Source organism: Neomonachus schauinslandi, chromosome 3 (assembly GCF_002201575.2).
Source record: "Neomonachus schauinslandi chromosome 3, ASM220157v2, whole genome shotgun sequence".
In the NCBI taxonomy this organism is placed as follows: domain Eukaryota; kingdom Metazoa; phylum Chordata; class Mammalia; order Carnivora; family Phocidae; genus Neomonachus; species Neomonachus schauinslandi.
In genome coordinates, this window is record NC_058405.1 from 155,221,486 (window position 1) to 155,238,326 (window position 16,841).

Consider the following 16,841-nt stretch of genomic DNA (forward strand, 5'->3'; position numbering starts at 1 on the left):
GATCTCAGGGTCATGAGATCAAGCCCCAAGTCGGGCTCTGTGCTCAACAGGGAGTATGCTTGAGACTCTTTCACCCTTTCCATCTAAAATAAATAGCACAGGCGTGCATGCTCTCTCTAAATCTTTTTTTTGTTTTGTTTTTATTTGTCAGAGAGAGAGAGCGCACAAGCAGGGGCAGCGGCAGGCAGAGAGAGAACCAGGCTCCCCAACTGAGCAAGGAGCCTCATGTGGGACTCGATCCCAGGACCCTGGGATCATGACCTAAGCCGAAGGCAGATTCTTAACCGACTGAGCCACCCAGGCGTCCCTTTAAAATAGATCTTAAAAAAAAGTTCAAAGAATTGAGGGGCTTTTTTTCATTGAAACATTTTATCAGCTCCTTCAATTAGAACTATGAAAGAAAACATTACTTAAGTATAGCAATTATGAAAAAGACTTTAGTTCTGTGATACCCATACTGGGCAGACTTCTAAAATGACCCCAAGATTCTCACCCACTAGTGTACCCATCTTGTAGCATCCATGCCCTTTTGAGTGTGGATGGAATTGTGTGTATGACTGGAACATGATTATGTTATCTTATATGGCAAATGGGATTCTGCAGATGTAATTAAGGTTGACCTCTAGTTAATCAAAAGGGAGGCAGCTCTTTCTGCCCATGGGTTTTGTCCCCATGCTTTAATAAAACCACCTTTTTTTTGCACCAAAACAAAAACAAAAACAAAACAACCCACACGCACAAAAATAAAAACAAAAGGGAAATTACCTGAGTGGATCTGGGCTACTCACATGAGCCCTCTAAATGTGGGTCTAAAAAAAAGAATACAAAAGAATTCTGGGTCAGAGAGGAAATTTAAGATTCAAAATGTGAAAGTAATTCTTTTGATCTTGAAGGAGCAAGCTGCCATTTTGTGGAAGGCTACGTAACAGGGAGACTCGGGAGCTCAGAAAACAGTCCCCTGTCAACAGCTAGCAAGAAAAGAGGAACCTTAGCCCCTAACAACCTGAATGTCTATGACAGTAGTCCAGGCTGATACCTTGATTTTAGAAATGTGATTCTGAGCAGAAAACCCAGTTGGTCTATGCTCAGACTTCCGACCTACAAAACTGTGAGCAAATAAATAGGTGTTGTTTAAAGCTGTTAAATTTTTAATTTGCTATGCAGCAATGATATATATATAATGGAAAGGGAGTGAAGATGAAGTGGGAATTAAAAAAATTGATAAAAACTAGTGGGAATGATCTATGAGGCTTTCATTTTGTATACTCCAGTGGCCTCCATATTGAAGTGTTTTCAGGATAATCTTTTAAGTATCCAAGGAAACGATTAAAAATTCTAGCTGTATATTTCTCATTTTTAAAAATTTACTTCTCGGGTATATTCAGTAATAACATATACAATGTTAATACATGCAGATGATTTGTAAATGTTGATATATTTAGAGATGCTTGTTAAAATAATTTAGAATACATTTCTCATCAGTGTAAGAAGACACTTGTCCCTCAAAAGATGTCCTGCCCCCCTTTTACTTTCACCCATTCTTAATGAAGTTTAGATCTATACTAAATTCTCAAGTTATGCAGTGTCTCTTTTGGCATCATGTAATCCTAAGGACAATCTTTCTGGATGGTTCTGGGAGCTCTAGCAAATTAATTTTATTGACTAAAGCAAAGTTTGAGAATTACTTTTTGAGGCACTTGTCAAAACAGAATCCATTTCTTCCCTGCTGATCAAATTTAGTAGTTCTAGGGCGACCTAGGTATCTTTTTACAAACTGTTTAAATTATTCTCATTTTCATGTAATTTGAGAAACTGGGCACCTAAGACTATATTCCAAGTTAGCATAAGAAAAGTGGAAAGCATCATCTTTGGGAGAGACCTGTATTTGGGAGAGATAACTACAATTCCTTAAAAATAGAACATGAACCATGAGATGTCCATACAAACACTACAAAATACCAAGTTGGGAAATACTAGAATTTATCTTGCTTCCAATATTTACACATGATGTGTCATCTTATTATGTGCCATGCTTGGTAGGCATTCAAGTTTCTGAAAGCCAGATGTGCTGTAAAGAAATAATTTTGAAGGATTTTTTCCTGAGACGGTATTGTGAACTGGTAAGCAAGCAATCTCTGCACCACATGCTTTTGTTCACCAAATTTATTGTTGAACATTCAGAACACCAGATTATGACAGATTAAAAATAAAGCACCAAAACTTGCTACACATTAATACCTGAGCGAAGACTGAAGGCAAATATTCATCTATGAAACCCCACACCATAACGCTGCAACAGATAAAAACATACACAACACTCTACAGAGTATAATAAATAGCACTTTTTGTGAATTACAACCAGTTAAATGTTACCTATATAAAAAATACAACAAAATCACACATGTGTATTTCATACACCATATACTATACAAAGTACTGAAGAAGATCATGCTTATTTAAATGGAAAAATCTGCAAGGTGACAATCATTTTTCAGTATATGCTACAGGACAAGCTCCTTTGCACTAAGTATTGTTACTATGCACTGCATTTTCTGGATGAGAACAAAAATATCAATTTGCAAATAAAGGATTACTGAGTCTATCTCAGCATAATAAATAGTTTGTCCTTCATAAACTTTTTTTTTTTTTAAGATTTAATTTATTTGACAGAGCGACACAGCGAGAGAGGGAACACAAGCAGGGGGAGTGGGAGAGGGAGAAGCAGGCTTCCCGCTGAGCGGGGAGCCCGACGTGGGACTCGATCCCAGGACCCTGGGATCATGACCCAAGCCGAAGGCAGACGCCTAACAACTGAGCCACCCAGGTGTCCCATAAACTTTTAATTATAATATTTTCTGGATGCAGGTTGACAGCCATGTATTTTATTACATTTCCTTGCCTGAACTATTTCCATCTCAATTTTAACATGTTTTAAGGAAAGACATGTTTTCTTTCTCCTTATTTGTAGAGAAACCTAGATTTTTGTCTTTGGGAGGAGGTAGTGGAGGTGAAATGGGAAGAAGAAATATATTGGGTTTATGTTCAAAATTGAAAAATATACAACAAATTCTGAGTACACAGAGATGTGAGCATCTTTTAGCAGAGACCATGATGTCCTATGAATGGAATAATTTGTCTTAATAGAAATTATTTATTTTTTAAATAAGCACAGTAAAAATATAGTAAGTCTTTACATTAAAAAAACAATAACAACTGAAACCAGTTCCTTGATACCTTAAAAATAATTATTAGGAAGGAAAAAGAGAAAAAGGGGAAAATAATATTTAAAAATATACTGCATGAATCTGAGTTTACTTACTGAAAAATCGTTATTAGGTAAACTAACTTTTGATATTCAAATATGAGTGTCAATAATCTGAGAAAAAATAAGTATAGGTCTTAGGGAAGAATTCATGTATTTGATAGATTATTTATTAGAAAGACAAAAAAATGATATTTGAAGATTTTTCCATGTGTAAATAAGTGCAAAACAGAAATGCCACCACCTTTTCCTAAAATAATTTTCAGAAACTTTAGCCAAACTTACTTTTCTACATCTATGAAGTATAAGTCAATTTTAACTCAAAATGAGAACTCTGGAAATTAAAGGGAGGTTCTAGAGCAAAAAAAGAAATACTGGTCAACTTTAAAAATTTTACTTCACCAACTTCGAAGAAAAAAATTGGGGGCCAATTTATAAAATATACAGTTATAAAATTGCAGGGCATTCCTTCATTTTAAGGCACAGTCTGTTTTATCCTAAACAACTATAAGTTCAAGGTCACAGTGATAATATGCATTCAATTTTGGTCTGGTTTATCATGGGTATGTTGCTACATTTAGTTAGTCATAAGTTTAAGAAACTGTAATACAATCAATTCAAAATAATATCATTTTTATATTTAAAAATGTAAGTACACAATACAATTTCCTAAATCACATACACTAAAAATTGAGAGATTTTTTCCCCCTCCACAGAGGAGGAAGAGGTTATTTCTACCAACATTCCAACAAATACATATTTGATTATGTAGATAGCATGGTTATAATAAAATTATTTAACACAAAGGAAAAACTCATTCCAAAAAACAATGTTAACTGAATTTTTAGGTCTTATACATCATCTTTTTACTAATACCCAGTCATTACCGGTTAGCTGGATAAACTGTCACCAAATCAAGGTCAAACATTTTTTTTTAATTTTTTTTAATTTAAAGATTTTACTTATTTATTAGAGAGAGAGAATGAGAGACAGAGAGCACGAGAGGGAAGAGGGTCAGAGGGAGAAGCAGACCCCCCACCGAGCAGGGAGCCCGATGCGGGACTCGATCCCGGGACTCCAGGATCATGACCTGAGCCAAAGGCAGTCGCTCAACCAACTGAGCCACCCAGGCGCCCCTCAAGGTCAAACATTTTAATATTTGGTTTTCTTTTGCCTCCTTACTTCCAAAACCACTTTTGCAAACTGCATCAACTTTACTGGACAGAGAAACAATAAGTGACATTAACCGATGGGCAAAACTATATAATACGAGGGACTGAAATTCCCTTTGAGAATTTCTATAGGGGAGAAATCAAAGAATTTCAGTCAGATAAATATGTTTGAGTCTATCATTTTGAGTATACCACCCATCGGTGTTAACATTCAGCATTAACACCATTGTTTATATTTTCTCTTAAAATATGCATTTTAAAATGTTTATTTCATTGTACTGTTAGGATCTAGTAGATAATTTTCCCCTTTGAAACATGTGATTTATAAAGGGACTGAATGGAAATACATAGAAAACAAAACAAATTCCATAGTAAAATCTCTATTACATAAATGAGAGACACCTGTACTAAAAATAATCTGCACAATAACATTTAAAGTTTTACACAACAGAATGAATCTGTGATGAATGAAAGAAGATTACTTCAATTAATTAACAAAAGATCATTATTGGGTAAATTAACTTTTAAACCCAATAAAATCAGAGAACATTACTCCACAATTCAGATAAAATAGAATATACTATGGTATATTATACATATTCAAAGAAAATTTGGGGTATGGAATGTAAGTTTTGATGATTTACATATTTAATATTAAGTCGCAGATGAAAAATACTGAAAATATTTTTCCTTTAATCCCAATATGTTAAGAAAAATTCATTGGCACAGATATCTGGAGGTATTTTACAGTTTCTTTTAGCTTTGGTGGCAAAGTATGTTTTGCTAACCATATGGATACAGTTACATTTTTCAATGCAGAGTTTTGTGCTTAAAAAATTCAAATGTGTTTTTTTTTTTCCTGTAAAAGGGATGTAAAAAGTCCAATATGAAAACAAGTGCAACATGAAATACAAAATATGCCTATAATTTGGCTTATGAACAGTTAACAGTTCTATGCTTTGTCTATAAATCTTTTACTAATAACATTACGAGAATACAAATACTAAAAACAAAAATAACATTAAAAATAGTATATGAACTTTACAAAACTGGCTACTTTTTAGCCTTTCTAAATTATGATTAAAATTCAAATATGCAAACAAATTTACAATAACCAAAATACATTAACAAATATAGTTTTTTACAAGTATTCAAAGTTACAATGTACAGAATTGGTATAGAATAATTTTGACTCATATATATCAAGTCCTATACAAAGTCATCAGAAATTGGTTACTTGGCATTTCAAACCATAGTCATTTTTGGCAGCATAACATGCCAAACACTTTCAGAAAGTCCTGTACTTGATTTAAAATTTTCAACCATAGACAATGTAATCAAGATGTAGCTTAGAATATTTAGCTTTTGAAGGATGTATATTAGTGATTCAGGTGTACTGTTATATTTATACTATTAATGAAATAAATTAGTCTATTCTCACTATTTCCAAACTTTGTTCTTAAAACTGCTAATATACAATATCAGTCTTCTATATTCATAATATAATTTATCACAAAAATGTGAATTCTTAAACATCTACAGTACACATATTCAGATTTGGATTACTGACCTGACTTTTCTTTCCTATCATCCTTATTAAAAGTAAAAAACACAAGTAGCTTCACAGACTTACTATTTCCTCAGGCTGTTGAAACTTACTGTGAAAGAATGCATGTGTATTATGTATAAATAAAAGTTCATTACAGACTTTGAAATGCTGTCCTTTGTTCAAAAAGAGTGAGATAAAATTTCAGCTCCTAATCATCTATTTCATAATAGCATCTTCTACATTTACCTTGTGTGGCAAGGAAGCTTTCTGTCTTGTCTTTTTTTTTTTTTTAAGATTTTATTTTTAAGTAATCTCCACACCCAAAGTGGGGCTTGAACTCACAACCCCCAGATCAAGAGTCACATGCTCCACGGACTGAGCCAGCCAGGCACCCTGCATAATACAAAGATACTTTGTGTGTCATGCTCTCTAAATGGACTCCCCCCTTGAAAAACCTCACAAGGTATCTAGTTTCCTATGATAGGTGACACTGAGAAAACAAAAAGTGATGATGAAAAAAATAATCAACACATGCCTAGTCATAGAAAGTCACAACATATTTAAAAAAATTTTCCCAACTGATTTTAATAACAGGTTACTAAATTTGCAAGTGCAGCACTGTAAAGTTTTACACTAAACCTCCTAATAAAGCAAGACATTATACTAATTTAGACCTAATGCCTAAATTGAAAATACAGGTCAGTTGAACTATCTGGGGATTCAGGAATCAACAGTCCTAGTTTATCCTATAATCGTTGTGTTTCTCCCATTTTCCCTCCTTTTATTTCCCCTGGCCACTATGTGTAAGAGGTGCTAATGAGCAGTGAGGTAAAATAAATATACTATGCTATGAATGACAAGTCTGAAGCATTAGAAAAAGTGTAGAACTAGATAATGAACAAATCCGATAATTTGCTTAAGTATATATGTGTGGTGGAAACGTGTACCGTCTGCACGAGTGATAGGATAATCAACAACAAACATTTACTAGGCCTAGTATAGTTCTTTATTTTTTTTACTGTATAATCATATAGATACCACAGTGTAGTTCAATCAAGAAAAGGTATTCCATTAGATACATGTGAATTTATCTGACCAAAATATGAAAAAAAATTAAAGATTAATCAATACATGATCAGTATATACTGAAGAAACTCAAAATCAATGTGAACCAGGCAAGAATGGCTTTTTGGGACCACTGTTTTAAATATCTTCATTCTAGTGACAACCAAGAAAAGAGTTAGCAGAAACTGTTTTAATTTCTGGCATGAAAAAGATCCAGAAAAAAGACGTTAATATTTTCTATCATATTATCACTTCCAAATTATACTAGTAACTCCAACTGAGGCTTTAGAAACACTAAAAGTACTCAGTATTTTTCCTGTTTGATCTAGTTATCAACAATAGGGTCCAAGAGTAATTTTTATAACTCAAAACTCAAATTCTAAATAAAAATGTTATAGCACTTGAGCTCAGAAGTTTGTTGAACTGAAGAATCTGTAACTTCCAGTAAATAATTTCATTTTTAGTAACATTTCTAATAAAGCTGTACTGTTTTGCCAGCTAATTAATACAGGTTGTAAGCATGGTAGAAACAATGTATAATTTAAAGACAAAAGGACTATCTTTTCCCCAAGTGACAGAAACATCAATTTCCCTAATCTTGAGACAGAGCCTATCTTCTCATCTCTGGTAGTTATTTAGGCTTAAAGTACATCAGGATTTGATAAACACCCTGTCAAAATGTGTATGTGTGAGTGAGTGAGTGTGTGTGTAGGGGTGTGTGTGTGTGTGTGTGTGTGTGTATACAATGGTTAAAGACCCAACCTACTACTGTTTATGTTTAATTAGAATCCTTTTTATAGCCCTAAAATGAAATATTCTGTTGGAATAAATAAGACTTTAGGACTTGATAACTACACGCATACGAAAATTGTTTAGCGAGAATTCGTGTGCCTAGTCTGCTGCTTTAAAAAGCTAATCTCCTACTCACAAATGAGAAATTTAAGCTTGTTACATTTTATTCATGAGCAGTACTGACTGAATAAGGAGACTTTAGATCATATAAACACAATGACTGTGGCTGTCAATAGAAGATACAAATTAATGAATTTTCTAAAGTTCTTTCTGTATATAAACATAAGTTTAAATTAAGAAATAGTTAAATGACACATTTAACCTGTAACTTAAAAATATAATAATGTCAGTGAAAAAAACAAAGATACAATGTATATAAAACTTACTTATGAATATATGAATAGGTAAACATAAGCAGATATGTCCTTATTTAAATATACAAGTGGTATGCCATGGGACAAGTGTATAATAAACTCTCTTTCCTTTCATATACTGAACAAACAAGCATTTTGTACTTTATCCTTGTGCTACCTCTCTCAAACAAGAGCCTGAAATGTCAGCCATGTCTACTATGAGGTTATCACTTCCCTTTAATGATCTCCATAAGTGAAAATATAAATACTGAATAGGCATGAGGTTGGGAGAGACAACAATGGAATTAAACAAACTTACAACCCTTATAGATGATACCGAGATCCTCTTCAACTGATGCCAAAACAGCAAGGACCTGAGGAATAACTGAGAAGTGAAGTGAGGTAACCCTCTACAGGCAGTGAAGTGGGGGAAACTCTCCACAGGCAGTAACAGCTGAGAGGTTGTAATGGAATCCAGATGCAATTGCTGACAAAATGAATCTGGTACTCTAGGACAGTCCTGGGTACTAACAAGGACAAAAGTTCACAAGTATTACCGGGATTTAAGGACTTTAAACGGTTTTGGGTATGTAGAGCATACACATCTAAAGGAAGGGCTCCATGAGCCAAGTATACCTCAGCCTGAGTTTATTCTATCTTAAGGCAAAGATACCTAGCTCCATTACCTACTCTTCTGTAGCTAAAAGCGAGCTGAAGTCTCAAATGAAATAGAAATATTACTCTCTTTTCTGTCAAACCAAGGTAATCACCTTGGCAAATTAAGATGCCATTGTTAAAACTAGTGGCTAAAACCTCCAATTTATTTAGGTATACTGTTTATACTTATGCTATTAATGGGTAACAGTTGGTTATTCCATTAATAGTATAATTTTACATATCAAATGTGGTACACCACTTGATCACGCTGACTTTTTTTCTACAGTAGACAAAAACTGCAAACCTAGAGTTTTTTTCTGACCACTGGAATTTAGTTATTTTAAAAATCCATCATGATGTGAGGCACTTTTGGCAACCATTGGGTCAATGAATTAAATAAAATGGTACATACTGAACAACTGTACCGCTCCAACATCAATAAGTAAATATCTGGGACAATTTTCTTTAAATTTAATGAGAGATTTCTTTAATAGACTCCTGATATTCACCAAGAATACAAAATAAGATCTGTATTTGAAAAGTAGTGAGAAAATTTCACTAAGTTTTGAGTTTAAATTATGTTCACCAATCTTCCATTGGTTACCAAGAAAACATGTCTCCTTAAAATTAAAAGTTGTATTTTCATAGATGTAAGAAAACAAAGATCTGCCTTGTTCACTGTGGCTGCCAAAACTGACTCTTTGAGGTTATTTCATTTTTGAGAAACCAAACAGTTGTGAATTTCATTGATCTTTTTCTTTTTCATTCATCTTTTAAGACTGATTTCTCAATATGCATGCTGTAGCAAATACAAAGTAACTGACTTTTCAGAAGAAAGTTTGATGAAATGAGCAGAATGCTTGAGTTGAGATTACAAGCAATGCTACATTTACTGAGTATTTAGAAGATCCCCAGTATGGCCAATTAAGCAGAATAGCTGATATGCAGAAGTCCTCAAAAACAGTGGCCACCAGACCCTTTTCAAAAATGACTAGTACACAGATGCCATACCACAAAACAAAACCATGCTTCAACTACTTTTCTCAAGCATTATAAAACTAATTTCCTATTTTCAATATTGTAAAAATAGACTGGTCTTCTCCAAAGGATCTTGCTGTCCACATTGATGAATCTGTGCATTCTCTCTTCTTACTGACCCTAAAGTTGTAATTATTTTTATCATTCCTTAAATTCAGTCTTACATGAAGTTGCATAATGCATGGAGTAAAAGAGGAATGAAAATGAAGCATGGAACCCTGTATAAATGTGCTGACCCAAAAGCAATTACACCAACAGCCAGAGGAAGTGGAAATTGTGAAGTAGCCTTCAACAATTTACTGTAAAGAAACAGAGAAATATACATTATGTAAACTACATTGTAGGCAAAACCAGAATATGCTGATTTAACTGTCCATAATTTTTAAAAAGATCAATACAAGCCACATTTTAGCTAGAGAAAAATATTTCTATTAAGTAAATAATCAATTTTGTTCAGTCTTTAAAATTTTAACAACAGAAAAATATTAGTTGGACTTTTATTCAGCAATTCTACCTCTAAAAACTTATCCTTTCAAAAATAATATTTACGGGGCGCCTGGGTGGCTCAGTCATTAAGCGTCTGCCTTCGGCTCAGATCATGATCCCAGAGTACTGGGATTGAGCCCCGCATCGGGCTCCCTGCTCGGCGGGAAGCCTGCTTCTCCCTCTCCCACTCCCCTGCTTGTGTTCCCTCTCTCTGTGTCTCTCTCTCTGTGTCAAATGAATAAATAAAATCTTCAAAAATAATATTTACTAGGACATAGCTACAGAACTATTTTAACCTTCCTTGTAATAGCAAAAAAACAAAACAAAAAAAGAAACTTAACCAAATAAAGAAACTCTTAATTACTAACAGGAACAATATTAAGACAAGACACTAAATCTTTTTAAAAGAAAAAGACTATTACCATTTTACTCTGAAAACAGAGAAACTAAGGATAAGAGGGGTTAGGAAATTTGTCTAAAGACATAGAGGTATTAAATGGCAGAGCCAAGATTTAAACCTCAGGTCTGCTTCATTCTAGAATATCTGCAACCATCTGCCAGAACCAACTGAAAACAGGCTTCTAGAGCAAACAACCAAACCAGTCAATGAAAAGTCAAATTTATAGAGAACTTTAAACATACATATAAGTGAACTAACAGTGTGATGAATTTCATGTACCCATCACCCAACTTCAAAAAGTATCAAGTCATGGCCAATCTTACTGCATCTATAATCCTATCCACTTCACTCCTTCCATACTTTTTGGAAACAAAATCTTATTAGACATCATATCTTTTAAGAGCTAAATTAAAAAAAAAGTTATTATATCCTAACAAGTAAAATCCATAATTAAGAAAACAAATAAAATATACTTATATATAAATTATACCTGCATACAAACCATAATTACTGTATGATTACAGCTTTAGCTTTAGGAATATATCAAAATATTTAGACATAGTCAAAATATTGAGACATAAAGAACATGTTTCAGACATAAAAGAGTGATTATGAGTAGGAAAAGATGTGAGAAAAAGAAAGATTAAACTATTATACCTGGATTTTATTGAAACAGTGTGAGTATTTCCAAGAATTGCCATAGTTGGAATAAGAATAAATGCCAAAGGTTTACATGGATCAGGATTAAGTTTAAAGTAATACCTATATCAAAGAGAAAAAACCCTTATAAATCCATAAAGCACACCCAATCATTTTAAATGATCAGAATCAAACAAATTAATTTCAAAACATTCCATAGATATGAGAGCTCTAAATAGCTCATGAAATCTTTGATAAATAACTTTTGCTATAGATCATCTTTATACCTAAGGTTTTATATGGAGAATTATGTTCAGAAACTACTAAAGGAAATGAAAGTATCCAATATGGAAGCACTTCCTTTTAATAAGAGGTATATGCCTGAAAGCTCATATAGAAATGTTTTTAAAAAACAAATTATTTAAAATATATTAAGTCTGCTCTAGAAAAAAAAAGATGAAGAAAACAAAGGTTTTTATAAAGCAATTGTCCCTATTTTTAAAAATCCAAATTCTCATCTCTGGCATTTATGGACAGTGAGGCATGGATAGCATTTCAGAATCATAAATTTGAGCTCCTCAAATAATTTCTCCCCAAACCTGTGAACAAAAATCTGGATCTTGACTAAAATGAGGGACAAAGGAGGGATATTAACATCTCGTAACCTGTTGATTTAATTTATCAAACTTACTTGGCTTTTCAAAAAAAATTTTTCCAGTATTTAGATAATTTGAAATTTTTGTATCATTTCTGAAAACTGTATTGAGTAGGGGATCAATTATTACTTGGATGAGGTGGCCTGTTTTTTTTTTTAATATCTACCAATAACTAAATATTCCAGAAATAATCTCAGAGGGCATTTTCACACTCTAATTTAACCTAGAAAATTATCATGTGGCAAGGCAAAAATGGTTTTCAGTAGTAAAATAGCTGGTCATTTATTTTAGTTCAATGTTTGATACTCAATTAGAAAACTACAATTTTTTTTCATTATTTCTTATCTTTTTAAATGTAAGCATTTTCTTCCTTCCAAATTTAAGAAAACATAAAACTGATCATGAATTGAAAAATACTTAAAGCACCAAGCATTATGAATACCTTAAGTAAACAAAATAAAGCACATTTTCACATCTAGACTCACAGAAGGTTAAAGGTAAAATAAATAAAATATACTTCCCTCTTTTGGGCAGATTTTGAGGAAGTTTATATTCTCATAGTAAGGGAAAAAATGTGAATATATTAAATGTGAATATATATATTTCCTGAAATTATATAGCTTCCTATTCTTGAGGAAGTTTTATGGACCATTAGGAATCTGGTAGTCTCTACTTACAGATATTTATTGTTTGAAGCACATAAATCATAATTATATAAATAAAACACACCTGAGATTCTTTAACCAATAAATTAAAGATGGCATGCTGAGTAATACAATCCATGTTAGTAAGTTAATCACAGTACTGTGCATGCGAAGACTATCTTCAGCATCATTGGCAGATAAACGAAGATAGTGTACTGTAGAGTCTTTATGGTGATTTGATTTTTTTTCACTTCTTCTAGAGTGTTTGGGATTCTATAAAGCAATAAAGTAAAAACACTAAGATATTAAAATTAAAGTTTATTATTTTACTCAGGATCACACTCAATTATTTATTTAATAGCTAAATAACCACATCTTTCTATTGCCAAACTAATACAAAATATTGAAATTAACTTGCTCAATGTAATTTAAAGCAGTTATTAGCTATAACATTTTTATTCCTTGACTTGCTTTTTCCACTGCTGAGACTATATCCTCTAAGTAATTACTTAAAATTTAAAAAAGATAATTTGTAACAATAAAAATGACATAAGTACTGATAAAGATCAAATTTAAATTAGACAGGGGCGCCTGAGTGGCTCAGTCAGTTAAGTGTTGGACTCTTTATTTTGGCTCAGGTCATGATCTCAGGGTTGTGAAATCAAGCCCTGAGCTGGGGGCTTGAGATTCTCTCTTCCTCTGTCCCTCCCTGCTACCACCTGCCCTCCACCACATGTGTACTCTCTAACAACAACAAAAAATTAAAATTAGACAATCTATTAGGTTCACTTTTCTTAAAGTTACTGAAATTCATGACACCTTTTTAAAACACTGTAAAATCCTAACTTAAAAACACACAAACTTTTTTATTTTGCCATGTTCTTTTATATTAAAGTGATGTAGAGTTTTGAAAATAAAACTTACCACAGTCTGGCTATTTTTGTAAGTTGTTAGGCTGGCTTGCAGATGAACAATCTAGGAAAAAAGAAAAAACTGTATAATTTCACTTTTATTTTGAAACAAAAAAACAACCATTTTTATTACAACTGAGAAACACTAATCTGAAATTTAAAGAAATCTGCATAACTAAAAATGTTTAAACATTTACAAATATTCTTTCAGAAAAGGTAAATAACAACTATACAAGCTTGCTATTATGGATTAAAAAACAGAAACAAAATAAAACAAACTTCCAGAGTATGATGGGTCCAGGATATATTGCTATTCTGAGAACCTATGTTTGAATAATGCTTTGCTCTAGCTACTTAGTGTCCTGTGAGTAAAATATTTGATTATCATCAGTATAGTATAAAGAATTTAATATGTCTTATCTATTCTCAATTTTTGAAAATTTGAACTCAATTATATATGGTGAAATGTTTACAAGAATCTCAGAAAATCTTTAGGTTTAATTTGTTAGGTTTGCTTAAGCCAAGTATTTGAGAAAGTTTTGCTCATTGTGCCAACTATTTGAAATATCCAATTTAAAAAGCTAAAAATATCGTATTTATAAATCAAAGTAGTAAACAGATTTTTCTGATGGACATAAATTTCCTTTGAAAAACTGAAAATAATCTATAATGTGCATGTATTAGTGTCTGAAGCAGATGTAAATAAACCTTTGTTTAAAAAAGAAAAAAATGATTATCCATTCTGGTATCAACTGTCTCTACCTAAGTTTAATGAGGAGAGTATACCGTTGTATAACCTAGATTTTCCTGCAAAGCTATCAGCCTTCTTGGAAGTGTTTTTTACTTCCTCAGTAAAATTATCAGCCTCATTATTTTTGTCTTCTGATTCTCCAGCAACATCTATAACATTCTACATTATGTCAGCACAATTGATAGCTCGATCCCACTGACGTAACTTTTTGTCTATTACCCATGGTCAAAGGGAGGTATGAATGAAAACTGCTCTAGTAAAATGTTTTTTAAAAAGTTAACATTACTTGCAAAAGCAAGAAGCAATGTGAAACAGATTATGTATTTTTCCTTTTTTTTTAAATAAACTCCGTTTATTTTAAACTCAGATCAATAATTTCAGCTCTATAGTTAACCATATATTTTAAATAACTAAGATGTTTAAAAAAAACCTACACTTAAACCTTAAATAATAGGTTACTGCAACTGTAATTAAAATTTTTGTTAACAACACCTACAGGAAATTCTATGTCTGCCTGACACAAAGCCCAGCCATTCTGACTTCAGTGATGTGACATACCTTAAACACATAATAAAGATAAGTAAGCAGTATGGCAAATGCTCCACAGGTTGTCCAACTAACTATGATCAAAACAATTGTCAAAAAGGGCAAATCTGCTGATATCATTTTGATATCTTTAGGAAGTTCAGAGGGCCTGGAAAAAAACAAGAATAAAGCTTTTAAGAGTATATTAACAGTTATTTATACAGTCACATTTAAAAAGAAAACAATACAGTACTCTGCCAAGCTCTCCTGCTTATTAATATGCAAGTACCATAAGGTAAGCAGTAAAATATTTTTTCATAAAGGCAAGGGATGACATATATTTGTATATTCTGTAATACACTGTGACAGCTCCTCTTCCATTTAGATACACTATGGCTGATATTTGTACTAAGAAAAAATGTTGCTAAAGATAATTAATTATAGGCCCTGTGCCACGTATTTGCAACCTTTCTATTTCTTGAAGTCTCGAGATCACTCAGACTTATGATGCTGTTAGTGTCAGAACCACCTCAGAAGGGTGAAGGAAGAAGCATCACACCATAATCCCCTCTGTGACAGTACATCACATAACATGTCTGGTGAGGAGCAAAGGCAATAGAAACGAGGTCAGTGGTTTACCTGAAGGACCTACTAGGAACTTCAAACTTTATCTTTGGGTCCAAAATAAAACTCAAGGCAATGTTTTTGGAATTTTTATGCATTTCATCTTATCTGATCTTAAGTATCTAGAATTCTCTTGCTCTCAGGTTTGACTGAAAGTCAACATATAAAAGCATTGCCAGAGAAACGCTTCTTCCTTTGAAAGATTTACAATCATAAAAATTAAAAATACTTCAGTAATCTGTCACTTTTTAAAGTAATGTCTACTCCCAATGCTGGGCTTGAACTCATGACCCTGAGTTCAAAAGTCGCATGCTCTACCGACTGAGCCAGTAAGGCACTCCTGTCAAACTTTTTTGATTGACTCTTGGCATTAACACAAATGTAGCATTTAGCTTGCAATAAATGATTATCTTTTTTTAAATAAAAGTTTTTATTTAATTCAGTAATCTCTATACCAACGTGGGGCTCAAACTTATGATCAAGAGTTGCATGCTCCTCTGACTGAGCCAGCCAGGTGTCCCTAAATGATTATCTTTAACAAAGACATAACTTTGAACACTAATACATGTTTTTCTAGTTATACATCTTTCCTTAGAAATTAGAGTTTAGGGGTGCCTGGGTGGCTCAGTTGGTTAAGTGTCTGCCTTCGGCTCAGGTCATGATCCCAGGGTCCTGGGATCGAGCCCCATGTCGGGCTCTCTGCTCAGCGGGAGCCTGCTTCTCCCTCTCCTTGCTGCTCCCCCTGCTTGTACTCTCTCTCTAACAATTAAATAAAATCTTTAAAAAAAATTAGAGTTTAGTGAAAGCCAATTAATTGTGAGGTTCCCTATCAAAATATAGTTTTTTCCTTAAGAGCAATTAGAAAACTTTCAGTCATTTTTACCTTTTCAAAGCTAGCCACAATGAAGAAAGGAGTCTCACAGATGTAGAAGAAAGTAGGCCACCCCAGTAGGCAGTACATGTTCCAAACAGAAAGAGAATCAAGGATACAAGGGGGAAACACATACTCTGACTAGTTAAAACGATGGCATCTAATTCTGGTAACAGTAACACATCCCATAATTCCTTAAACCATTTATATCTGTGGATAAAAGAAAACATACAATAAAAGAAAAAAAATCAACTGATATTCAAGTATTTAATATCTGAGGTGTCTGACCATTCACTAGAATCACCAAAGTTCCATGATACTCAATTCGTAATTATACTGAAAAACAAATTTCAATTCCTTGTAGAGAACAAGTCATTTATTTTCCAAGTGAGTCTACTGATCTTCAAGGATCCGAGTCCTGAGTCTGAATGCAGTTCCACTGCTCT

General features: G+C 32.9%; 1 protein-coding gene across 1 annotated transcript in view; it reads right to left on the reverse strand.

Moving 5' to 3' along the window:
* Positions 1–8,869: 8,869 nt before the first annotated feature.
* PGAP1 (post-GPI attachment to proteins inositol deacylase 1) overlaps positions 8,870–16,841 on the reverse strand; it is a 67,973-nt gene continuing 60,001 nt past the window's right edge. Inside the window, exons 22-27 of the mRNA XM_021702969.2 lie at positions 16,408–16,605; positions 14,934–15,069; positions 13,638–13,688; positions 12,799–12,986; positions 11,432–11,536; positions 8,870–10,187 (exon numbers count right to left, since the gene is read on the reverse strand). Coding sequence (XP_021558644.1) covers positions 10,049–10,187; positions 11,432–11,536; positions 12,799–12,986; positions 13,638–13,688; positions 14,934–15,069; positions 16,408–16,605 — 817 coding nt within the window. The 3' untranslated portion in view covers positions 8,870–10,048. The remainder of the gene's footprint in view (positions 10,188–11,431; positions 11,537–12,798; positions 12,987–13,637; positions 13,689–14,933; positions 15,070–16,407; positions 16,606–16,841) is intronic.